A 25416-nucleotide genomic window follows, 5' to 3' on the forward strand; every position below is an offset into this window, starting at 1 on the left:
TGGTGAGTCCAGCAGATGTTTGCCTAGGGTAGCTCAACTGCACTGGGGGCTGGACCTCCCTGATGAGGCCAGAAGCTCAGTGTTTCTCTGCTCATGAGACTGCACTTGCTGCCCTCCACTGGTTCCACAGCATCCTCATCTTAGCTTTTCACCATAGTGCTTCGCAGAAGAAATGAAATGTTGACACATGCTTTATACCCCTGTTTGTTGCCTTCTAACTGTTGTCATTTTTTTCAATTTGTTTTTGTTTCAACTGGTCACAGATCTTCAGGTTTGTTCTATGTAAACCTTTCTGTGATGAAATATTTATACAACATTATACCATCATCTCTCTTCTGTGAAGATTCCCAGAGCACACTCACTTCCTAATGATGTGAGCTGCCTACTGTAAAGAAACGTCTTTATCCTCCAAAACCTACCTTTTGCCAATTTTAAGAATATCTGTTAGTAGCTCATCCAGCCGAACAGTAAGTCCATTGTATACTGCTAAGTAGAAAACAGACAGGAGAAAAATCTATCTGGATTGTCTTTTCCTTTGTAGTGATATTGCTACCATCAGCGTTCCTCTGTGGCTACTTGAATGGGAATATGGAAGGAAGCATAGCACTGTGCGCACAGTTAATCTATGATGAATGTTTACTTATCTGTCTGTTTCCTCGTTTACCTATGATATCCTTGAAAATGGTGACTCTGTCTTTTTAGCTTTGTGTCTTCCCGTACCCAGCATGGCTCCCAGAACAGATTTGAAGTGTTCAATAAATATTTTATGAATGAATGAATGTGATAGGACACTCTGCAACTGCCAGACTTAAGGGGCTCAAAATAGATATAGAAACTGAACCTGGATCTTATGATGTTCAAGAGGAAACAGAATAACATTAGATACAAAAGTTGGAGCTAAAATTCTGCATCTTCCATTTATGGATTCTGTGATCTAGCAACTTAATGTATTTATATTTTCAGAATCAATGTCTTCTAATCTGTAAAACTGAAATCATTTAGCATGACCTCTCATAACCCTTGAAAGGGAAAGGGTTCATTGTGATAGTATTTCTGGAAGTGATGTGCTCAACACTAGACACATCACAATTCAGAAACAGTTGCTGTGTTTGTGTCACTTTTGCTGTTACTATTTTATATTCTGGATCTATCTCTGTGGATTTTTTTTCCCTCTACCCACACTGGAGCCTTCTGCTTCCTCTGTGTTCAAACAGTCCTCATATTCTATGTGGATTGTAAATTCACAGTGATCTCAGCTAGTAGGCATATGGCTTCTGTCAGATTTCTTTCCCAAATAATACAGTATTCCACAAAGTCCTTTCCAGATACTTAGGTATGATCAATCTAGCTAATATCCCCTTTTGCTAATGAAAGGCCCCTCGGGTTTTTCTGTGCTAACAGGGCGACTTCTTCATTCTCTTTGCAAATTCTTCCAGTGAATATAAACTTCTCACATTGTTTCACAAAAACTGTCCTACTTTGTACTCTAGCAGAGGGAGAGGAAAGAGAGAATGACTGTCAGTAAGAATGAAGGAATGAATGGATACGTTCATTGTGAGCCATTCTTCCCACATCTCTGGTGGCCTTCTTCCTCGGCAAAACATCATCACAAACATTTATCCATGGTGGCAAGTCTTATGACTCATCTCTGAGACAGATATTGTGTGTTCCTTCAAGATGTCCTTTGCATATTCCATTCTCCACTCCTAAGTACTCAGTTAGTTACTCCTTCTATATCTACCTAAATTCTATTTATTACTATTGTTATTGTTATTATTGTCATCAGCAGCAGCACCACCAGGGTTATTACTATGGCTTGGAGCCTGTGCAATGAATGCACTGCTCCCAGCAGCCATTTTTTTTCCTTGTCTTCCTCTCTCTTGCTTTTATTTGATAGGACAGAGAGAAATTAAGAGGAGGAAGATATATAGTAAGATAGAAAGACACTTGCAGCACTGCTTCACCTCTTGTGAAGCTTCTTCCTTACAAGTGAGAACCAGAGACATGTGCTTTCAACTGGGTCCACCTCTGCCTAGCGCCATCTACCTAAATCCTTGCATCTTCTTTGTTTTCATCCACACATACTCTAGAGAGGTTATTGACCACAAAACTTACGTTTGGCTATTTTGAAACTTTAAAAACTATTTTATTCATTTATTTGATAGAGACAGGGAGAAAATGTGAGGGAAGAAGGAGATAAAGAGACACCTGCAACACCATTCCAGTTGCTTGCAAAGCTTTCCTCCTATTGGTGGGGACTCTGAGTTTGAACCTGGCTCTGTGCATTTGTAACATGGTGCTCAAGCAGGCTCACTATGTCCCAACTCCTATCTTGAAACTTTTAGCACAAACTTTACACAGTGAATGGAAAGGGGATGTTTCAGTAGAAAGAAGTCTTAAGAGCACACCACTGCAGTATTTTCCTTAGGTTTCTCCTAGTGCTGGAAAAACACAGCCCATCTTCTGCCCCTTTGCCCACACATGTAGCCAGTGGCCAGCGTTAATCTCACCTTCCAAGTTTGTGTTAGTCTGATTTCATTCAGTCTCCACCAAGTAGTGCTTCCACTAGATGCTTTCTATAAATAATAATAATAAAGAACCCTGTTGCCAGGGGTTTCTTCAAGGTGAGATCTTAGATAATGCATTTATGTTGAAAAGTGTTTTTGCAAAGTGCACTTCAACTTTAGTCTTTAGGAGAAATGAATAGAAAAAGTCATGAACAACCATCTACTAGTGTATAACTACTATGTGTCTAACAGGGTTACTGGTTCAAATTTAAATTACAGGGCCAGCAAAATAGATCATCTGGATAATATTCCTGCTTTGCCTAGTATGAAAGCCAGGTTTTATTCTGGCCCCTACCACAATGGACGAAGTAGATGCTTTGGTGTTTTGTTGTTGTTGTTATAGTTGCCACAAGGGTTATTACTAGAACATGGTACCTGGACTATGAATCTACCTCTCCTGGTGGCCATTTTTTCCTTTTTTTTTTTTCCTATTCTTTTATTTGACAGGACAGTGAGAAATTGAGAGGGGAGGGGAGGTAGATTGGGAGAGAGAAAGAGAGACACTTGCAGACCTGCTTCACCACTCATGAGGCATTACCCCTACAGGTGGGGAGCAGGGGCTTAAACCTGGGTCATTGAGCATGGTGGTATATGCTTATAAGTGAGTGTGCCATCACCCAGCCCCCTCTTTTCCATTTCTCTATCTGAAAAATCACCAGGAACTGTGAAGCCCCAGTGATGACAAAAGAAGACGACAAACACAAATTTAAACCACAATGGAAAGTGAAGCTAAAATGGTTATTTTACCAGTCTCAATAGCCACAGCCCATGAGCTGAACCACTGTCTCTGGCTAATGGCCACTGTACTCAACAGTGCAGACACAGAACATTCTCCTCATCATGCAGGCATCTCTGGCTAATGGCCACTGTACTCAACAGTGCAGACACAGAACATTCTCCTCATCATGCAGGCATCTATGGAGCAGTGCTGGTTGTCTTCTTTATCCAAAGATGTATTTCTTTATAGGCTTTGTTATGGGTTCAAGCTCTGCATCTTTCCTAAAATACATCACCATGTTGCCTTCTGTCAACTATGCAATAGCATGTGAATGCTAGGATGTCACTAAAGTAGAAGGGGGATATTGGGGTAGAGCAAAACTGATAAGTAGATCAGTTATGCTTTCTCCAGGAAATTGGTTTCTGGCTTCATATGCTATCTGTAGTTTCTCCTGCTGAACATAAAAGTAACCTTGCTTCTTTATTCTTTTAAATTTAGACACATGTATGAGACCAGAAGCACAAAATCCATTTTGTGAGCCCCCAGCTTCCTGTTAATATGACATTAGTGGAAGAATCCAGCCTGTGATTATATTAAAAAAGGAAAAACAACTGAACAAAAGAAGACTGGGATTTGATCTTTTCTACTGGGTAAATTTAGTTGCTGAAAGAAATAGGAAGAAATTATTTCAGTGCCAAAATAATGAAAATATCCTCTGAACTAGCCTTTTTGCTCTTTTAAGAACCATCATCACTGCCCTTGGTGTGGTGAGAAGAAGGGTTGTGTCAGGGAGGAAACCATCCATTCATACTATTCTCTTTAATATTGTCTGCAGGTTTCACTTTGAGAAGTTCTTATCAGCCTTTATAAGTATCTAGTTACATTTATGCATGCAGTTCTTCTAAAAATGGATGATGACATTTGAATGCTATAATGTTAATATGAATGTCATGCAATGGACATAATTGCTTTCTAGAAAAATCTTGTCTTTCTGACTCACTGTTAAGAGACAAAGACTTGAGCCCGCAAGTTCCTAGAACATCCATCTATCTGATTCCTTATGCACATTTTTCCAAGAAAGTCTTTTTTTTTTTTTTTAAGAAATAGGTCTTTGCTGGATTTCTTTCATTTTAGGGTGGGTGGGAGAGTCTTTTTTCCCTCTGTTGTCTCAAATTAGAAAACTCAGGAAATGACTAAAATAACGCACTAGTGCACTTGAGTGATTTGGCATGGTGCACACATACTAAGTCTGAATTGTATTCAGATTGACTTTTCATCTGTGGCCATTAGAACCGTGGCCTTCTGTGACTTGAGTGACGGTTTCTGGCCTTACTGAGTGTCGTAGCTGCAGCAGCTGTACCTTGTCAATTACTGCTTAGTGCCTGAAAAAATCACTGTAGGTGTACTGAGTTTCCAGCCTTCTTGGCATGTTGATGAAGCTAGTGTCAGACCGTTACAAATATGAGGTGAGCTGCCTTGAGAATGTGTGTGTGGGGTGTGTGTGTGTGTGTGTGTGTGTGTGTGTGTGTGTATCAGAGTGCTAGAGCACAGTCTCATTGATGTATATACTGTACTTTGCAGAGTTACTGACATTATAACAGGATTGACGTTTGTGTTAGCATGATCTAGAAAGAAAATAACCACTAACCACATTAAGAATGAAGGTCATTTAAAATGAATTGGGTCCTAGGGACCATTAAAATCTGGGGTTAAGGGGCCAGGTGGTGGCACACTTGGTTAAGCACACACATTATAGTGCACAAGGACCTGGGTTCAAGCCTCTGGTTAGCACCTGCAGGGGCAAAGTTCACAAGTGGTGAAGCAATGCTGCAAGTGTCTCTCTGTGCCTTTCCCCTCTATATCTGTCCCACTTCCCTATCAAGTTCTGTCTATCACTATCCAATAATGAATAAATAAATAAATTAATAAATAAGTAATAAAATTAAACAAATAAAAGTGATATTGGAGTTGGTTAAATAAGTATAAAGTTGTGAGAGAAAAAGACACCTAGAAGGCCAATTAATTTACAAAATAAAAGTCTATGGAAGGAAAAAATATAAGAAGAAATCCAAAAGTCTAAGAGGACTGAGAGAGAAAGGAACTGAAAACTCGAGGGAATGTAGACAGAAAGAGGGAGGAAAGAGGGGCAGCTGAAGTCTGACCTTGAGATAATCAGAGGGGTCAGGAGGGCGCCGGGGCAGTATGTTGTGTGATTGTGTCTACCACACTTGGCAGTGCTGTCTTAACTACCTAATTCTGCAATCAGGAAGCAAATGCAGGAGAATGGTCAGAGGCTTAAATGCTGAACCTGGGTTTTGGGGCTCACATTCTTGCCTTTCCCACACCTTGGCCCTGTATGTACTGCACTTCCACTTCTCTGGTCTAAGCTGCTATCCCTTGACCAGCATCCTTAAGACCACAGAAGTATCCTGAGGATCAGGTGGAAAATTTTCTAAAGAAGAGTCTCATATTTTGATAACATCGAATGCATGGAAGACACACTAGAGGCTAATGAACGTTACAGGAACATAGTGGCATAATATTTTTTATTATGGCTTGCTTTTATTGAATATTCAGTATAGACCTGAAGCTATTCTGAGAACTTCATGAGCATTAATTACTTTCACTCTCATGATAATCCTATGCAGTAGAAACTATTGTTACCCCAATTTTACACATGAAAAAATGGAGGTATATGTGATTCAAGTAATTTGTCCAAGATCACATCACAAGTGAGGGGCAGAGTTTGTATTAATATCACAGCCTCTTGTCCTGTATGCCCTTTGCCAGCTTCTGTGTATTTTATTTGAAGATAAGGCACAATTAGCTTTATCTTATAGATATTCCATCTCACTTTACTCAGCCTAGATCACCTCTCAGTGCTGGAACATGGTGGTGCTAGGGACCAGACCTGAGCTGCATGCTAGCAACTTCTACAGAGAATCTTGGGGGGTGGGGGGCACGCAGTGGCACACACAGTTAAGAAGCTCAAATAGCACCATGTGCAAGGATCTGGGTTAAGCCCTGTTCCCCATCAGCAGGGATACTTCATTAGCAGTGAAGCAGGTCTGTAGATGTCTTATCTCTTTCTGTCTCCCCTTCCTTCTCAATTTCTGTCTGTCCTGTCAAATAAAAATAATGTAGAGAGAAAAAAATAGGGCCACTAGGAACCAAGGATACATAGTGCCAGCACCGAGTCCCAGTGATAACTCTGGTGACAGTACCACTAAGGAGAGAGAGAATGTAGTGCTGTCACCCCAGTTGTAGGTTCTTCATTTGTACTCAATAATCTTGCTACTCAAAGTGTGGTCCACAAGTAGCAGCTGAAAGCAGATTCTAGTGTCCCATCCCAAAATCTCAAAAATAGGAATTGTGTTTTTTTAATATATATTATTGGGGAATTAATGGTTTGCAGTACAGTTGTGGACACATAGGCACAACCCCTGACCTTCCCATGATAGATGTCTATATGTCCTGTCAGGAGGACACTTGCTCCCCCAATCTAGGTCCTTTCCCCCATCATACACCAGGACCCCAGTGTCCCATTTTTTCCATCCAATTCCCTTTCTCCCCAGAAATTATGTCTTACCAAGCTCTCCAGGTAATTCATGATCATGTTCAAGTCTGAGAACTCCTCCTTCAGGATGTCAACCTTGAGGTGTATGACCTGTTTCACTCAGGAGTTCTTCACTCATCCTTTGCAGAGTCTTGTATAAAGCTGGCAACCTATGAGCAGTTTCCTCCAGATTCTAAAGTAGATTAAGGAATGTGGAATGTAATTAACCTGATAGCTCTCAATGGGGTTTGCCTTCTGTTTTATCTTCAGCTGAGAGAACGGAGGCTTTATGTCTCCAGCCTCTATACAGCATCTCGATGAGGCCTCATAGCTCTTCAACTGAGAGGGGAATATTATGTCACAGAGACATCCAGCATACGTGCCTTTTCTGGATGTGCCACAATTCAAAAGGCCAAATAATGTGAAAGCAAGAACAGTGATTATGCTCTTATTCCTAATACAGTTTCAGTGATTATGCTCTTATTCCTAATACAGTGATTATGCTCTTATTCCTAATACAGGTTTAAGACAAGCTCTGCTCAGTCGGTTCCCCTGTGAACTCAAGCTGATCCCCTCAGCTCTGGAGCTCTCTGTTGTCTTGGAGTTGTTTGCAACTCATTCAGAAACCAATTCAGTTTCAGGATCAGCCTGTCCTATTGGGAGAGCATGATATGCTGCAGTGGTAGTTTGGATTTTTTTTTCTTTTTCTTTCTTTTTTTTTTTTTTCTTCTTTTTAACTTTAGTTATCTGAGTGAAAGAACAATTACAATTTGATTCTAAAATTGTTCAAAAGTCAGCTTTCATCAAAATAGTTCTTAGCAGACACCCGTCTCCATAAAACCGGGGTATTGTATGAAAGGCAGCAAAGAGGGTCTAAATAGGCCATGGAAGATGTATTGGTAATCTGGCCATGTCGATCCTGTTCTCTAACAGAGTGTGAAATTACTTGTCCACTCTGCTTATCTGAAGCTGGAGGTTCCTGATCACTCACTGACAGAGCTATATTTTCTGATCTCCTTCATCAGTGAGCTTCAGGTGGACCACATCCAAACCATTTGACTTCACAGACCTATTTACTACCTCCAACGTCAAGGTCAGGACTGGTGTTACCTTTGGGCTATCAGAGGAGCTCATAAACATCAGTCAGGGGTTATTTGTTCGTGGACAGAAAAGTAAGCCAAGGCCTAGATATAACTGTGCAATGTTGGAAGTTAATAGCTGTGGTATTCCCACATTTCCATCTTGTACTGCATCTCACAGAATCGAAGATTTACATTGGTCTTATCAGCAATCCATCCAAATTATTATCAAGATATAAATTATAGGGGAGGAAATGAAGTACAGGATGTAGTCTCTATCCTAAAAGGATTTTTTTTTATAAAATGGTAATATTGGCAAAACCATAGGATAAGAGGGGTACAATTCCACACAGTTCCTACCACCAGAACTCCGTATCCTCTTTAAAAAAATTTTTTAAAAACATTTTTATTTGTTCCCTTTTGTTGCCCTTGTTGTTTTTTATTGTTATAATTATTATTGATGTTGTTGTTGAATAGGACAGAGAAATGGAGAGAGGAGGGGAAGAGAAAGACAGAGGGGGGGAGAGACAGATAGACACCTGCAGACCTGCTTCACTTGTGAAGCGACTCCCCTGCAGGTGGGGAGCCAGGGGCTCAAACAGGGATCCTTAGGCTGGTCCTTGCGCTTTGTGCCACATGCACTTAACCCTCTGCACTACTGCCTGACTCCCTATATCCTATCTTAAAAAGAATTCTGTGTGTTTCCAACTGTGTGATCTCTTGGAAAATACAAAATTATGGATACAATAGAAGCTAAGGTGACTGGACATTAGGAGTAAGAGAATTTTTCTAGAGGGAAGAGATGAAGAGTGAGAGCCCAGAGGATTTTTAGGACAGTGAAAGTACTCTGTGACACTATACTGGTGTCATACATTTGGACAAACCTATGTAAGTATAACACCAGCAACAGATCCTAATGTAGACTTGTAGACTTGCAGTGATAATGATGTGCCAGTGTAGGTCCATCTGTTCTAACAAATGCATCCCTCCTGTGGGGGATATGACAGTGGAACTAAGATGCTTGTGTAGGAGGAGGGGCATGTGGGGAATCACTGAATTCCCCTCTCAGTTTTGCCATGAGCCTAAAATGCTCTGAAAATTCAAATCTTTAAAAAAATAAAATAAAATAAATAGAAAGGAAATGGACCCAGCCACACACTTAGAAGGTAGAAACACTTAGAGGAGATAGCTATGCCTCACAGAGATTGGAGAGGTCACTCAGAGCTTCAGAGGAGCAATGTGGATTCCAAGGAACCAGTTGATGTGTCAAGAGAAGCTGAATTGAAGAAGCTGTTGATTGAAGAAGAAACTGTCCTCCTCAAAAATTAGATAGAATATTCACTACATACTTCCAACACTGAACGGAAACAAAGCCATGTCTATTCCTTTTCTCCACTTGCCATTAGAGTAATTGTGTGACATGAGAAAGGTGCCAATCCCTTCTGAGCTTGAATTTTCTCATATATTAAAAAAAAAAAATCCCCTGATTATTGCAGTTGGAAAGTTGACATCTCAGGCTTGTTGGCTCTGGATGTAGTAGTAACTACAAATTCTTCTTACCTAAGAGGTGGGAAAACATTTTTGGGAAAAGTCCAGGTAGTAAATATTTTAAGCTATGTAGACCATGTAATCACATGCAAGTAACTGTTCCATTCAAGCACTTGTAAGTGGAAGCAGCCATGCAACCAAGTACGGTATGAAAATGGACAGATTTGCTTGTCTCCCAGTAACACTTTATTTAGGGAGTCAGGTGGTAGCGCAGTGGGTTAAATGCTCAAGGCGCGAAGCGCAAGGATCAGTGTAAGGATCCTGGTTCAAGCCCTGGCTTCCCACCTGCAGGGGGTTGCTTCTCTATCTCTCCCTCCTCTCTCCATTTCTCTCTGTGCTATCCAACAACAATGACGTCAATAACAACAATACTAATAACCACAACAATGATAAAACAACAAGGGCAACAAAAAAAGGGGGGAAAAAAGTAGTCTCCAGGGGCGGTGGATTTGTGGTGCAGGCACCGATCCCCAGCAATAACCCTGGAGGCAAAAAACAAACAAACAAAAAAAACTTTATTTACCAGAGAAGATTACAAACTTGATTTGGTATCAAGACTCTTTCACGCTGGTCTTTCACGCTTGTTTGGGACAAAACTTTAGTATTCAGTGTAATGTTCTCTCAGCGTATATAGGAGAAAACACATGTTCTTAATTATTAGATAAATAGTTCACCACAGGGTTGGAATGTGAAATAAAGAAGAGAGGAAGGAAGGAGGAGAGGATGGAAGGAAGGAAGAAAGAAAAAAACAGGAAAGAGGGAGAATAGTAGACACAGAACTTTATAAATGTTAGGAAAGAAAATTCCAGTGATATTTTCCATGGGTGAGAGCTGTTTTTAGTTGGAAATGCTTGGCTTTGTCATGAAGCTACCTACCAAGTTTGAAGAGACCACTGCTGTGTGTGTGTGTGTGTGTGTGTGTGTGTCTGTGTGTGTGTCTGTGTGTGTGTTGTCATCCTTGAAGCATAGATGTCACCAAGTCAGTGAAGTAGAATAGCATATTTAAACTTGTTATGATACCAGGTATCATGGGAAATTTCTGAAGGAAGAGGAATGGATTATATTCATTGTACCAATAACAAAACTATACTGGGTTAAGAGTTAAGCGCACATAGTATGAAGTGCAAGGACCCACACAAGGATCCCAGTTCAAGCCTCTGGCTCCCCGCCTGCAGGGAGGTCGCTTCACAGGCAGTGAAGCATTTCTTCAGGTATCTTTTCTTTCCCCTTCTCTGTCTCCCCCTCCTCACTCAATTTTTCTCTGGCCTGTCCAACAACAACAGAATCAGCAGCAACAACAATAACATTAACAGCAACAACAACAAAAGAAGAGACAGCCTCCAGGGGCAGTGGATTCATAGTGTAGGCACCGAACCCCCGTGATAGCCCTGGAAGCAAAGAAAAAAAAAAAAAGAAAAGAAACTATACTATAGGAGTCGGGTGTGCTTGAGGAATCTACAGAGGAAAATATTTTTTGTGAGGATGTTACAATTGCTCCTAAGAGAATCTTGGATCTTACAGGCCTAGTCCTCCTCAGAGAAGTAGGACTGTGCTGTTGGCTTCTGAGGGATTTTTATAATCTAGAGTGTCTGTGATGCATTCAAGTTATTGTATGGAAATGGGTAGGACTTGCAGTGCTTTCCTGAAGTTGATGATTCCCTGAGGTCAGTGGCTTTGTGATGCTTTTCTTATGAGTCTCTCTTGTGGCAGGTGTGAGCAGGGAAGGAGGGGACAAGGAAACAAATACTGGTCTTTTCCTTGGAGCTAGCTGGTGATGGCTTCTTGAGAAGGTGGACCAGGAATCTGTTTCTTATATGCTGTGCTGTACTAAATACACCAGTATATTTATTCTGGTAGGACTTTATGCTTCCCTGTGCCATGACTAAGAAGAAGAGAAGTGCTGACTTATTTATGAAATCTTAAAGAATATATATGTGGGATGTGATTATACTGATTAACCAGCAACCTGTAAAATCTCACACAAGCCATGCCCTTAGTATAGAACTGTATTACAGTTTACAGAATACTGCACCAGTTCATTAATTTTATTTTACAAGCTAAATTTTTTACCATGCAAAATTGTACAAATCCTATAGGAAAGTAGTGTTTTTAGTTAAGTGAACCAGCACCTGTTGGTGCATGTGTATGTGTGTGTGTGTGCGTGTGCGTGTGTGTGTTTCACTAGAACTGAGTCATTCTGGTGGAAAGGAATAATTGCATTCAATATTTAAAACTGTGTGTTGAGCTATTTTGTCAACTGTGGCTGGGAGGCGGTCTTTTCTGACAGATATTGTGGTGAGTGGCACTCCTTACCTCCTTTCTTTTTCTTGCCTGAAACAGAATGAAGAAGATGAGCAACATTTACGAGTCGGCTGCCAACACTCTGGGGATCTTTAACAGCCCCTGTCTAACCAAAGTTGAGCTCCGAGTGGCGTGCAAGGGCATTTCTGACAGAGATGCCCTTTCCAAGCCCGACCCCTGTGTCATCCTCAAGATGCAGTCCCATGGGCAATGGTTTGAGGTAGGCACGTCCGAGAACATGGCAAAGCATGGCTGGAGGATTTGTTTGGAAATGTTTTTAGCATCTTCAGATGCTTGTTTGGCTGCAGTGGGAGATTCTAGAAATGAATATGTGCTTGTATTATGATACTTGATGTGGGTATTTGAATGTTATAGAGATTTTAATATTTCCTTTAATTTGTAAGCCTAATTTCTACATGTATATAATATAATTTTATTATCTTTATTTACAAATTGGATAAAGACAGCCAAAAATTGAGAGGGAAGGGGGGGGGATAAAAAGTAAGAGAGACACCTGCAGACCTGCTTCACCACTTGTAAAGCTTTCCCCCTGCAGGTGGGGACTGAGGGCTTGAACCTGTGTCCTTGCACATTATAACATGCTCAACCAGGTGTGCCAACACCAGGCCCCTCTATATGATCTCTCTCTCTCTCTCTATATATATATATATATATGTATATAAACAATATTTATAGTATATTATTCTCCCATGCTTGATTATTGTCAAAAGGCAGGCAGCAAGAGAGTCAGGTAAAGACATAAGTAAGTCCATATCCCAGAGTGGGCTGGCTTGAGAAAGCTGATGCTCCAAGAACTGGTTCCAGTCATTAAGTCTAATGGCCAGTCAAGTCAGAGCTTATGTTATGGTTAATTAGAATTCTGTGGGAGGAACTAAGTTTTAAGGGATTGAGAAGGAGGCATCTAGTAATCAAGATGTAATATACTCACTCATTGGCATCCTTTTCTAGAAAGCCCTGAATGAGGGAAGGAACCAGGCTGACTGATAGGAAAAGGCCTGGAATCCCTGGTTATGAATCTAAAATGGGGAGCAAGCTTTGTTCTTGCAAAGTGGACTGTTTAATTTCCTATTCAGGGAGGTTGGCCTGAACTGAAGAATGGAGATCATGACTAAAGGCCAACCTTCAGTCAAACATCTGTTTGGAGAGAAGCTGTCTCAGGATGAAGCTTTGGTCCATGGAGAGACAAAGGTTCTAGGGCAAGTTGTCAATCTAAGAGCCAGAAAACAAAGGGGTCCATCTGGGAGCACAGTAGATGATAATGGAATCTTGGTCCTAAAGAAGTGATTCAGTACAAGTTGATAAGTTGATGAAGCAGAACTGGACATAGTTTAATTTGATTGGGCATCATAGACAGATGAATCCTATCTTTGGGAACCATGTGTGGAATGAGTAGTGAGAAGATTTGAGTGGCAGAAGCAGAGAGAAGAGGGCTATGATCTCACAGTACCCACATGCAATTTTAATTGGCTTTGGAAGGGAGCTTGCAAAAGCCAAAACATACAGACAGCCTCCAAACTGTGCATATCATATACCCTCACAGGTGGAGTGTTTCAGAATGCACACTCCTTGCTGTGCTGGCTCCCCACAGCTTATGGGGCAATATTGGCATGAACCATTCTCCAATAACCATGACCTTTGCTCTAGTAAGAGACAACCCTGGTATTCTTCTCTCCGGTATTCCAAGAAGAATGTACTCTTTTAGCTTCTGATTTCTCATGAACCCAGTAGAGAAGAGCAGTGGGGCTCTTTGTTTTGATTGTGTTGCATTTGGCAGATGTTTCTCTGACCATTTAATATTTGGAGGGAGAACAAAACACAGTTTTAGTTAAACTTCCATAGGTGCTTATCTAATGCTAGGCAATGTTTGAGACGTTTTACACAAAGTAACTAATTTAGTCCTCCCAGTAATCCTGTGAGGAAGCAGGATTTGCCCAAGATTATTCAGCTGGTTAGCAGAATATCTAGTATTTATGCTTAAGCTATTGAATTTCAAAGCTGACTATTGCTTATAGTACATGTAGTTATATACTACTATTTAGTCATATGTTGTATAATATACATGTTTTATGCATTATATTCTATTATATATTCACTAGTATGTAGTTTCTGGTATAAACTATGATATATGTATACATTGGACACTGCTATAGTCTGGTTGAGTTCTTCCATCATGTTCTGTTTTTGTATTTAAAAATTAGAAAGATGTGCTTGGACATAGCTGACCTGATAAAAGTACACACTTTGCCATGTGTGGACCCAAGTTCAAATCCTGGACACCACACTGGATACAGCACCTGGGGAAGCTCTAGTGGGGTGATACTGTGGTATCTCTCCTCCTTGATCTTCACTTTCTCCCTCCCTTTTTGTCTCTATCTGAAATTTAAAAGGGAAGAAACAGTCCACTGAGAGCGGTAGAATCAGGGATGCACAAGGCCCCGGTGTGTGTGTGTGTGTGTGTGTGTGTGTGTGTGTGTGTGTGTTGGATGGGGATAAGAAAAAAAAAGTGAAAACAAATTAAATAAGACTGAGAGCTGACTTTTTTAAGCTTTGAAAATTTGTCTTTGTTTATCTACTCCTCAGTGCCCAGCCTGAGAAAGCGGTGCAGTTGCACATGTGGCCTGAGGAGGATGACGGGAGAGGGCTGAGCGTGGCTTTCAGCATGCCTTTTATAAGGGCAGGTGCTCAGTGGGACCTGAATAAGGGGGTTAGACAGAGGAGAGAGAGCAGGAGTAGACAGCACTGCTCTGGATCCCTTGAAAGTCTCTGGAAGCCTTAATTGTATCTCCCACCTGTTTGCAAAAGCTGGATGTGTTCCTCCAGGGGAACATGTCTTCCCTTCCACAGTAGAAAGAGGACTCATGGGAACCTAGGAATCCCTCCCCTAAAAAAAGGGAGGCTTGTTGGGCAAGGTGGGAGGGCAATGAGATTCAAATGAGAAGGCAATATGAATGGGGAGGGGGCGGGGTGAACTACACTTGGGCACTTTGGGGAATCTTAATTTATCCCAACAGCCCCCTTTTCAGGATTTACTCCGTGAACATGAACCAACATTCCTAGGCGTGCTCTTTCTGTAACTATTCTCAGTGCCTGTGCTGGTGCATTTGCTTTTTTTTACTTTCCTTTTAATAAAACTCAATGCAGTATCTACATTAGAAAGTCGTGTTTGAAAATCAGAGGAAAGAAGTTCCTATCTGAATACCTCCATATGGAATCCAGTCATTATATGTATGCATTTCTTTGAAATTTTTTCCTTCTGCTATTCATATTCTTATGTGATTCTTCTCATGCAGGCATTTTTTCTTTCCTCATTTTGTTCCCTAGTAGTAGCCCATGCAGTCTGTAGTATTCATAACTGTCATGTTTAAAGCTGCATCATCTGTTGTCAAATGGATTTATTTAATCATTCTGCTATTTTTTTTTATTTTGAAGTTGTTTCTAAAAAATACTCTTCTTTAAATAATGCTGCAGTGTACATCTTTGTGCAGAAAGCCTTTTCCTCCTTTTTGAATGACTTCTTTGGGGGCCTTCCATCAAAGTGGAGGGAGGACAACAAAAGATGGGTAAGTGGGTACCTACTGCCGCGTGCTGCCCAGCTGCTTTTCCAGTGTTCCACTACAGCGTTTCTCAGAGTGTGGGCTGGATACTGCACGTGCTTTTTTTTTTTTTTGTTACTCATGTACAGTCAGATAAGAAATTTATAATTGTAATCAGTGTCAATTGATTGCCTGCTCCCTTCATTTGAAAAGTATGCTCTTTAAAAAACAATCATGTCAGCTGAACTTTAGCTTACCGAAATGAGTGATTTTTTTTTTTTTTTGGCACTTGTAAAAACACTTCTGTAATCAAATTGTGCATCTAATTTATTTCATCATCATTGGTGTAATATTGGTTTACAAATTTTTTAAATTTCAGGGTGCAGTTTCACACCTACAGCTCTGAATGCACGAGACTCACTGCAGCCTCCACCCAAATGTGCATGTGTAACAATATGTATTTAGAACACAGATGAGTAAGCAAAATGCATGAGTGACAGCTAATAAAAATGACTTAATTCAGATACTGGTGACAAGGGAGTTAAAAAGTACTGAAGAACTAAATAAGATGAGGGGAGCATCATCTTATTGTTGTTATTGGCAACAGAAACTTGTGACTTTGCTTAGGATGGAGTTGTGTTGTGCTGAAGCCAGCTTGTGAGAGTGGAATGTTGAGTTGTCAGCAGTCGTTGAAGGTTCGGTTTTAGTATTTTCACATTTTAAGTTATGGTCTTTTTTTCTGCCCAGAAAGCTGGTTGTTAAACATGTACCCACATACCCTGGGGTGCAGAGTTAGGGGAGGTGGGACAAAAAAGAGATACTAGCGCCCGCTACCAAACAGAAAATGGACCCTTGGAGGAAGGGTATGTCTGTCAAGAGCTGAAGATGGAGGAAATGCAGACAGAGCTGGCACTGAGGCCTGCAAGGGGCAGAAAAAGATGGTGGCATCCTCTTTCGTGTTGTTCTTGAATCTCTGTCCTTCTACTGACTTAACCTCAGTGGGAGTCCATTAACAAGATTTGTAGAGAAAGTGATGCTTTTGAGAAAAAGAGGTAAAGCATCAGTCCATAGACCTGACAACTCACAGTAATTTGGGTAATCATTCAGTCATCAAGTCGTATGTACTAATTTAGTGCTAACAGCTATTATTTGGTACAAGTTCAACAAATGGTTCTATGTATGCTCCAAGTTGGAAGTACTTGAAAGTCTATTTAAACCACATAGCTACTATTTGTGCTTTGTGGATAAGATCAGCAAACACACAGGCAGTGCAATGGAATGAGTCTAACTGCTTTGTGCATTTTTTTTGTCTTTGTCCCCTCTAAGTCTTTTAGATAGCCCTCTGTACATATTTGAAAGAAAGCTTTGCAAAAAAGAATTCACATTAGTGATATCTGTTCCATGAGTATTTTTTCTTTTTAATTGGGGAATTGGTTATTTGAATAATTGAATAGGAAAAAAAAAATCTTGAGGCTAAATTGCTTAGCATAATGAAGAGATTGGGGTATGTGTGTGTCCAGTGAGAGAGGAAAAAAAATAAGACAAGCTCTTTTTTTTTAGAGAGAATTTTAAAAGTTTAAAGTTTGGCAAGAAAACTGGAAATAACTCAAGTGCCCATTGGCAGGTGGCTAAATTAAGCTGTAGTACATATGTAGCACGACAGACTACTGCCCAACTCAAACAAGAAAGATAACATGACGACATGCGGCCATTTGCAGCAACATGGATGGCCCTAGTGGGTTAATACATTTAGTGATATAAGTCAGCTGGTGAAAGACAGGCAGTGTGTGATTTCACTCACCTGTACACACAGAGTACTCAAATAAATAAAGCAAAAATAAGCTCCTTAGAAAGGGAAGCAAGAGACAGGGTTTAGGGAGGTAAAAGGAGTCTTTTGAATGATGAGTTATGGGATTTGACATTAAGTGGTTAAATGAATGAAGTAAATTTATGGGATTGGACATTAAATGGTGAAATGAATGAAGTAAATATATATACATTAATTTAACATGACATACATCTGGATTTTATATAATGTTATATCATGCATTATTGCATAAATACAAAAGCAGGGATGTTAGAAAGTGATACCAAGAAGTGATAAATTAGTACTTACATATACAAAAAAAAATGGACAAAGATTCTTTTTCTAGAGACTGTTCTGTGCTGTTCAGTAAGAGTGTAACTAGCCACACCCAAGTGGATGGTATCACTGGTAAAACATTTTTTTTCCCTCCAGGGTTATCACTGGGGCTTGCTTGGTTCCTGCCCTGTGAATCCACTGCTCCTAGAGGCCATTTTCCCCGTTTTTGTTGTCCTTGTTGTTGTTGTTGTTGTTATTGTTATTGCTGTTTGATAGTACAGAGAGGGGAGAGGAAGATAGACACCTACAGACCTGTTTCACTGCTTGTGAAGCGACCCTCCTGCAGGTGGAGAGCCGGGGCTCAAACCAGGATCCTTACCTGGGTGTCTGCACTCAGTGCCATGTGTACTGTGGTTGCTGGCCTGCGTTTTTGTGATGGAATTCCAGAAGGGAAAGGCCCTGTGCTGCCCTAATTTCAGCTCTGGTTACGCCCACAATAGTTTGTAACTGTCTTTAGATGGTCTGCCCAGATGTCGGGGAGCTGTCTGCTCATTTCATTGGCCAGACCCTGTTAGCAGTGGGAGAAAACTATTTGACTGCTAAAGTGAATCATAAAAATAGGTTTTTAGTCTCCGAAGGACCTACAGGCTTGACCTTCTGTGTTGTTAATGATAGCAGAAGTTAAAAAATAAATAAATAAATAAAGACAAACCTGTATATCTTTGAAAATCTGGAAATCCCTGTGCTGAAACAACAACAGACTGTGTGCAGAGGACAGAAAGGAGAAGACAGGAGAGAGGTTATTCTTTCATTCCATTTCATAGAGAGATGGAGGCATATTTTTCTTGGGTGAAACGGTAAATCTTTAGTGGTCGTGATTGTACTTGTCAGAAGGGAGGGGAAATGTGTAACCTGGAAATACATTCCCAACTGAGAGCTTCAAATCCACCCCTTAACTCTGCTAATTTAGAAAGACACTCTGGGGGCCAGGAGCAAGCTCACTGAGTAGAGCACAGTCTTTACCACGTGAGACCTCCACTCAGAGCCCCCAGCTGACCTGTGCGAGCACCTCCATGGTGGAAGCTTAACGGACAGTGGAGTGATCCTGAGATGCCTCCTTTTCTCCTTCTGCCTCTTTCTCCCTCTGTGTCTCTCCCTCTTTGTCCTTTATCTTCTAGCTAGGAAACGGAAGGGAGAGAAAGGGAAAATGGAAAAAGAAATCTACCAGCAGCAGTGATATTATTCAGGTGCTAAGCTTCAAACTGTGGTGACAAAATAAATAGCATAATATAATTATAATATAATATAATATAATATAATATAATATAATATAATATAATATAATATAATATAATATAAATATAATATAATAATAATAATAATACTTCTTTTTGTTTTTTCAGTCTTTCCACTCCTGGCTATGTATGCTGATAGTAGATAGTGAAGTTCAATGTAATGATAATGCACAACACATTCCATTTCTCATAGAAGAGTAGACTTTGGGAGTTGGGCGGTGACACAGCGGGTTAGGCGCATGTGGCACAAAGCACAAGGATCCCAGTTCGAGCCCCCGGCTCCCCACCTGCAGGGAGGTCGCATCACAGGCGGTGAAGCAGGTCTGCAGGTGTCTGTCTTTCTCTCCCCCTCTCTGTCTTCCCTTCCTCTCTCCATTTCTCTCCATCCTACCCAACAAGGACGACAACAATAATAACTATAACAATAAAACAATAAGGGCAACAAAAGGGAATAAATAAATAAATAAATAAATATTTTTTAAAAAAAGAAGAGTAGACATCATTACTCCCACCAACTGGTGATTACCATGACTCTCAGAACTAAATGCCAAAGCCACACAACCTAAGTTAATGTTGCCCAGAGACACAGAAGTCACAGGGTCTTTGTCAACTGAAGTCTTTTGTTCAGGTTTTTGCAACATGTACTCTATTCTGTGGGCACTCTAGATCCTCTCCCTGAAGCAGTACTAAGGCCCTTATATCATAGTCATTGGCAGAGACCCTGTCCCCATACTACTAGGATGTCATTCTAGTCATCTCTGATTCCATTTACTTTTACTTTTGAAGGTTATTGAACACTTCCATAGAAATATCTAAGTATGATCTCTGGTCGATTATTTTTAAATTATTTAATTTAATTTATTTATTTTTACACCAGCGTTATTCCTTGGGCTTGGTGCTGGCACTACAAATCTATCACTCCTGGCAGCCATCCCCCCATTTTTTTTCTTTATTGGATAGGACAGAGAAAAATTGAGAGAGGATAGGGAAATAGAGAGGTGGAAAGAAATATAGACACCTGAAGACCTGCTTCCCTGCTCGTGAAGTGGATTCCCTGCAGGTGGGGTGTGGGGACTTGAACTCTAGTCCTTGCACTTAACCGAGTGCTCCACCACTCAGCCCCCTGATCTTTGATCAGTTCCATTTGAAAACATGTTTGATGAATCATATGCAGTGGTGAAATTTGCTAATATATTAATAACAGTAATGATCACTAATGTGGTTACATCAAAAGCATCAGTTATCAGTAGATTTTTTTTCCTTTTTTGCTTTTTTTTTTTTCCTCCAGGGTTATTGCTGGGCTCGGTGCCTGCACCATGAATCCACTGCTCCTGGAGGCCATTTTTCCCCCCTTTTGTTGCCCTTGTTGTTGTAGCCTCGTTGTGGTTATTATTATTGCCATTGTTGATGTTGTTCGTTGTTGGATAGGACAGAGAGAAGTGGAGAGAGGAAGGGAAGACAGAGAGGGGGAGAGAAAGATAGACACCTGCAGACCTGTTTCACTGCCTGTGAAGCGACTCCCCTGCAGGTGGGGAGCCGGGGGCTCGAACCGGGATCCTTACTCTGGTCCTTGAGCTTTGCACCACATGCGCTTAACCTACTGCGCCACCGCCCGACCCCCTATCAATAGATTTTAATGTATGTTTCTGATTGTTTATGTTAGCATAGCACCCTATAGGACACATCTAACACATTTATCTGAATTACTCCAGTGCTCTGTGAAAAGGACGCACAGACCTGAAATTAACTCCAGCATCTGTTGAGTACTATGGAAAAGATGGCATTTGTGTCCTCAAAGATATCAAAGTCCAATAAAAAGTAAGCCGCGTCTTAGAAAAAGAGGGCTGAAATTTAGATAGTCACGTGATGATCCGAGGAAAAAGGTCTCAAAACAAGGGCCTGCCTTAAATCTCTTCTTCTTTTAACTCTAACATACCTGGACATGTAAACTACTGCAACCCTACTGAAAAGAGTAGGGAGAATTATTAATCCAATAAAAATAAAAATATATAATGACCCAGCAGTTATATGCATGACATGAAACTATTAATCAGAAAGCATGTATGCAGTCCTATGTTCATAGCTCCACTATTTACAATAGCCAAAATATTGAACATCAATTAAGGGCTGAGCAAATACAGAAGTTATGGGATATACATTCAATAGAATATTACTCTCCACTTTAAAAAGATGACATTATTTGGGTCAAAATGGATAGAATTGGAGGTGATTGTGCTATGTGAATTAAGTAAACAGCTGAAAGATGACTATATATGGTCTTGTTCACATATGTAAGATAGATGACTAAAGCAAATGAACTTGCAAAAAAAAAAACAGTAACTAAACTGTCTCTTAGACATTATGAACACTGTGGTGGTTATCAGGTGGGGGCAGAAGGCACAGAACCTTGGTGATGGGTGCAGTGAATTACACACACACTTCTGTGGATGTGAAACTATACCCTAAAGTCTTATAATTTTGTAAACCATGATCGTCAGTTTATAATAAAAATTAGAAAAAATAATTCTTTCTCTTCTGAATGTGTAGTGGATCAACCATCTCAAGTGAGCATATGACTCTTTTATATTTACATTGCTACAAATACACGGCTATTTCACCTCTCCATTGTTTCATTTTCTCTCTCACCTGCTGTCAACCCAGAGGTCCATTGCCCTGGAATGTAGCAGGCCTTCTAACGGCACAGAAAAAGAAATACAGATTCATGATGGCACATTTGCCCATTCTGAAAGAAGGAGACTGTAACCATTGTCAAGCAAATTTCTTTTTGTCTAGAAGGCTCATAGCAAAGTTCTGACAGGTCCCTTTTGTGCTTAGGGAAGGACTGATTGACCAGCCTTTTCTGTATCAAGTCATGAGGATGAAGCCTCAAAGATCAGTGTCCCTATACCTGAGATACACAATCCCCCAATTACTCCAGAATGTCAGAATTTTATGAAAATGTGTCAGGTCCATTGGAACATGAGGGTGATGACTTTGAATGAAGTGGCCACCTTTCTGTGTTGATAGTACCTGTGTGTTGGTCAGTCTTCACCTTTCCTTTCTAACACTACTGAGATGTGCAGCTGCTGCCAACACCCAAGTTTGTCTTGTGCTCTCTGCTAACCAGTCAGCTTCTCTCTTGTGCCCTACTCCAGCATCTCTGGATTTGAGTTCTGGATTTGTGTTTGAGTTCAGACAACACTCCTGCATTTCCCCTGGCTAGGTATCTGAAATGTGGTTACACTCTCCAGTGAGGACACTGAGAAGTAAAAAGAGCTGAAAAATGAGAGCCCAGTCAATTAAGTACTCCCTTTGGATATCACAAACAAACTCTTTTCTCCAAAGATTTTCTCTTCACACTTTGCTGACTTACTGCATTTTGGAACTAACACCTAGCATGACAGATGAATAAAAAATAAAATGAAATAAATAGTTTTCTTCAGTTGTTCACAAAGTTTCCACTGTGGGCTCTCATCGAAGTCCCATGGAGGGGGGAGGTCTTTGATGTGCTTTCTACCTCCCCCATAACACATTCTTCATAGACATAATTTCTTGATAGAATAAAAAAAAGGATATAGATGTTGGTAATATTAAAAGTATTACTCTGGAAATTAAGTAGATTTGAAAAGCATAGTAGATTATTAGAACTAGAAAAATGTTTCCTCCCTGGGACCAGAGTTTACATCCTAAGAACCAGAAACTGTGGTTGTGTGGTTGTGTGATAGTCCCTTTGCATGCCATGTCTGGGACCTCAAGAAGATGACTGGGTTGTGTTATGTGTGACTTAGGGCCTTTTGTACTGCTGAAGTCTCTAAACTGTTGGTGCCATAATGCTCACAGTAGCATCACACAAGACCAGAACTTACAGGTTGCAAATGAGAAGAGAACAAATCCAATAGAATTTTGTGTGTGTGTGTGTGTGTGTGTGTGTGAGAGAGAGAGAGAGAGAGAGAGAGATCTGTTCATTCTCTTGTGTGCTCTAAAGATGATATTGGTTGTAAGAATGATGTCTGGTCTCCTAGAGAGAAAATCACTGTGACATGGGAAGAATTATCAAATACACTCCCAGCATTCAGGCTGAAGGCTAGTTGCCATGGGTGTTTATGAATTGACCTTAAGTTCCATGGTAAGTACTTGAAAGGTGGAACTTGAGGTCTGGGAAAGGGCTGGAGGAGGCAGTTGTGATTGACATCCCATCAGCTCTAGCTCCAAACCCCTATTACTACTCAAAAGAAATGTTTTCAACACTGTTCTTAGGTGCCTGCTTTCCTGTTTAACTTAACTCACTGTTTATCACCACCACCTTAGGAAAACTACTTATTTGGGGATTTCAGTCCATCTGACCTTTTTTCATCTTTGTTTGGGTGATTGCTTGATGTGTTCACTCTGTTGAGAGTAGTTAGTCAATGTCTCTAAGGAATCTGCTAAGCACTTCATCTGTGCCATTGTATTTCATTATCAAAGCCACTCAACTGATCAGATTTTTGTATATATTTTTCATAGAGACACAGCAGAGTTAAGTAGCTTTCTGTGTCATAGCAGTAATTGGGGGAGTTGTAATAAATCGAACTCCTGAAACAGTACTGCCCCTATCTTTCACTGCCTTTCTCCGAAAGGCATAATCACCACCCACTGAGTGTCTGCCATGACCTGGGTTAAGATTATTTTATTTTTATGAGACACCATGGAGTTGAACCCAGAGCCTCGTACATACACAATTTTGCTGACCATCTTCCTAGGGAAGGAGAGAGTGAGACGATATCACCATTCCGTCATCCACAGATCCCTCCCTGGTGCTGTCCATTGTGGTGCAGGCACCGAGCCCAGCAATAACCCTGGAGGGGAAAGAAAAGAAAAAAGAAAAACAATTAGTGATCACTAAATTTGTAGGTGACTAAGTGGATGTTCTAGGTCTGATCTCTCACACCATCTATGTCAGTGATGACCTGGTCTCTCTCTCTTGTTCTCTGTCATAAATAAAGTGATATATTTTAAAAATAATTGTTGAATGGTGTATGAGGTACAGTGAATGATACAAGTTTAAAGGCGGTTATGCATGTAGTACCAGCATGATGAGTACATCACCTTGTGTTCTGTAAATAGAAGATATATTACTGGGCAATGCTGATGTGGGGGTGAACTTAACACCCAATCTCCCCTCCCTCTCTATTTTTCTCTATCTGTATCCAATAACTCAACAAATAAAATATTTAAGAAACATAATAGGAATGAATTTGCTGACCAGCCGGGTCTTCTTGGTTCTTTAAAAAAATATTTATTTATTTCCTTTTGTTGCCCTTGTTGTTTTATTGTTGTTGTTATTGATGTCATTGTTGTTGGATAGGACAGAGAGAAATGGAGAGAGGAAGGGAAGACAGAGAGGGGGAGAGAAAGACAGACACCTGCAGACCTGCTTCACCACCTGTGAAGCGACTCCCCTGCAGGTGGGGAGCTGGGGGCTCGAACCAGTATCCTTACACCGGTCGTTGCGCGCCACCTGCGCTTAACCCACTGTGCTACCAACCGACTCCCTTCTTGGTTCTTTAAATCCCTGTAAGCTAAGAGAACTTTCAGTAAGAAAATTTAACAGATTGCGATGTTTCCTCCTTGTGTCTGACTTGCTGCTTCGATTGACCTGTTTTGGGTTCCCTGGTAAGGAATTATCAAAGTCTCCTTATCCCTTGTACTCTCCATTTTGGAGGAGATGAATAGACGGGGAGTGACTTCATTCAGCTGGTCCACGCTTTCTAATCTGTGGACTAGAAGCAGAGAGGCCATGCAGATAACCTTACTCTTCCATCCTGGCTTCTGTGCCCACACCAGCCATCACTGTTTGGCAGTCTCCAAAGAGAACTGACAAGAAAATTCTTCCTTTCTGGAAGCTCTAGATGTTCTCAGGGTCAGCTTAGAGGCTAATTAAATATTTTATCTTGATTCGAACTCAGAAGTGTTCACTTCCTATCTTGACTGGCCCGTTTGTCAAATAGCTGATGCTTCAAGAGCTTCTGTTCTTCTGACCACTCAGAAGAGTGGTGTAAGAGACTTTCTTCTTGAGTGCGAGCACTAGTCCTGCTTGGCGAAAGATCACAATTTGAGGGGCTATGCATTGATGCATGAGAATGTGATATCTTTTTTACTAACACTCCCCATTAAACTTTTACTGCTGGTTTAGTAATGATTTATAACATTGTCGGATAACAGGACTGGGGCAGGGTGGTGGTGCATGATTCAGTGTGCAGGATCAGGTTGATCCCCCACGCCCCACCTGCAGGAAGAAAAGCTTCATAAGCAGTGAAGCAGTGTTGTAGGTGTACACATTTCAGTCTCTTATTAATTCAGTGAATATTGTTGAGTTATATATCCTAGACTTTGTTCCATCGCTGGGAATCACCAGGGAGAAATACACAGCCCCAATTTTTTGTGCTAGTGGGAAGAACAGAAAATAAACAATAAATATGTCCTCCACGGTCAAGCAGTGGTAAGCATTATGAAGAGCAAAATGAAGCAGGGAAGGATGTGTGGAAAATGACTGTGGGACTAGTTTAAAAATCGAAGTCAGGGAGCTCTTTTCTAAGGAAGCTATATTGGTCTAGAAACATGAGAATGACTTACTAACTTATTTCAGGAATAACAGGGATGCCAGGTGGCTGGAAGGCAGTAGAGTAGGAAGAGGACAAGGCCTGGAACTGAGGCAAGAAGGGGTCAAATCACACAG

The 25416-nt window shown here is 40.7% G+C and overlaps 1 protein-coding gene across 3 annotated transcripts in view; it reads left to right on the top strand.

The window, feature by feature from the left end:
* The window catches only part of CPNE4 (copine 4), a 732756-nt gene that overhangs the window by 344719 nt on the left and 362621 nt on the right, over positions 1 to 25416 (top strand). For all 3 annotated transcript variants that reach the window (XM_060180243.1, XM_060180244.1, XM_060180242.1), the window contains one exon: positions 11809 to 11989. In XM_060180243.1, the coding sequence (XP_060036226.1) occupies positions 11809 to 11989 (181 nt within the window). The remainder of the gene's footprint in view (positions 1 to 11808; positions 11990 to 25416) is intronic.

Source organism: Erinaceus europaeus, chromosome 21, assembly GCF_950295315.1.
Source record: "Erinaceus europaeus chromosome 21, mEriEur2.1, whole genome shotgun sequence".
In the NCBI taxonomy this organism is placed as follows: Eukaryota; Metazoa; Chordata; class Mammalia; order Eulipotyphla; family Erinaceidae; genus Erinaceus; species Erinaceus europaeus.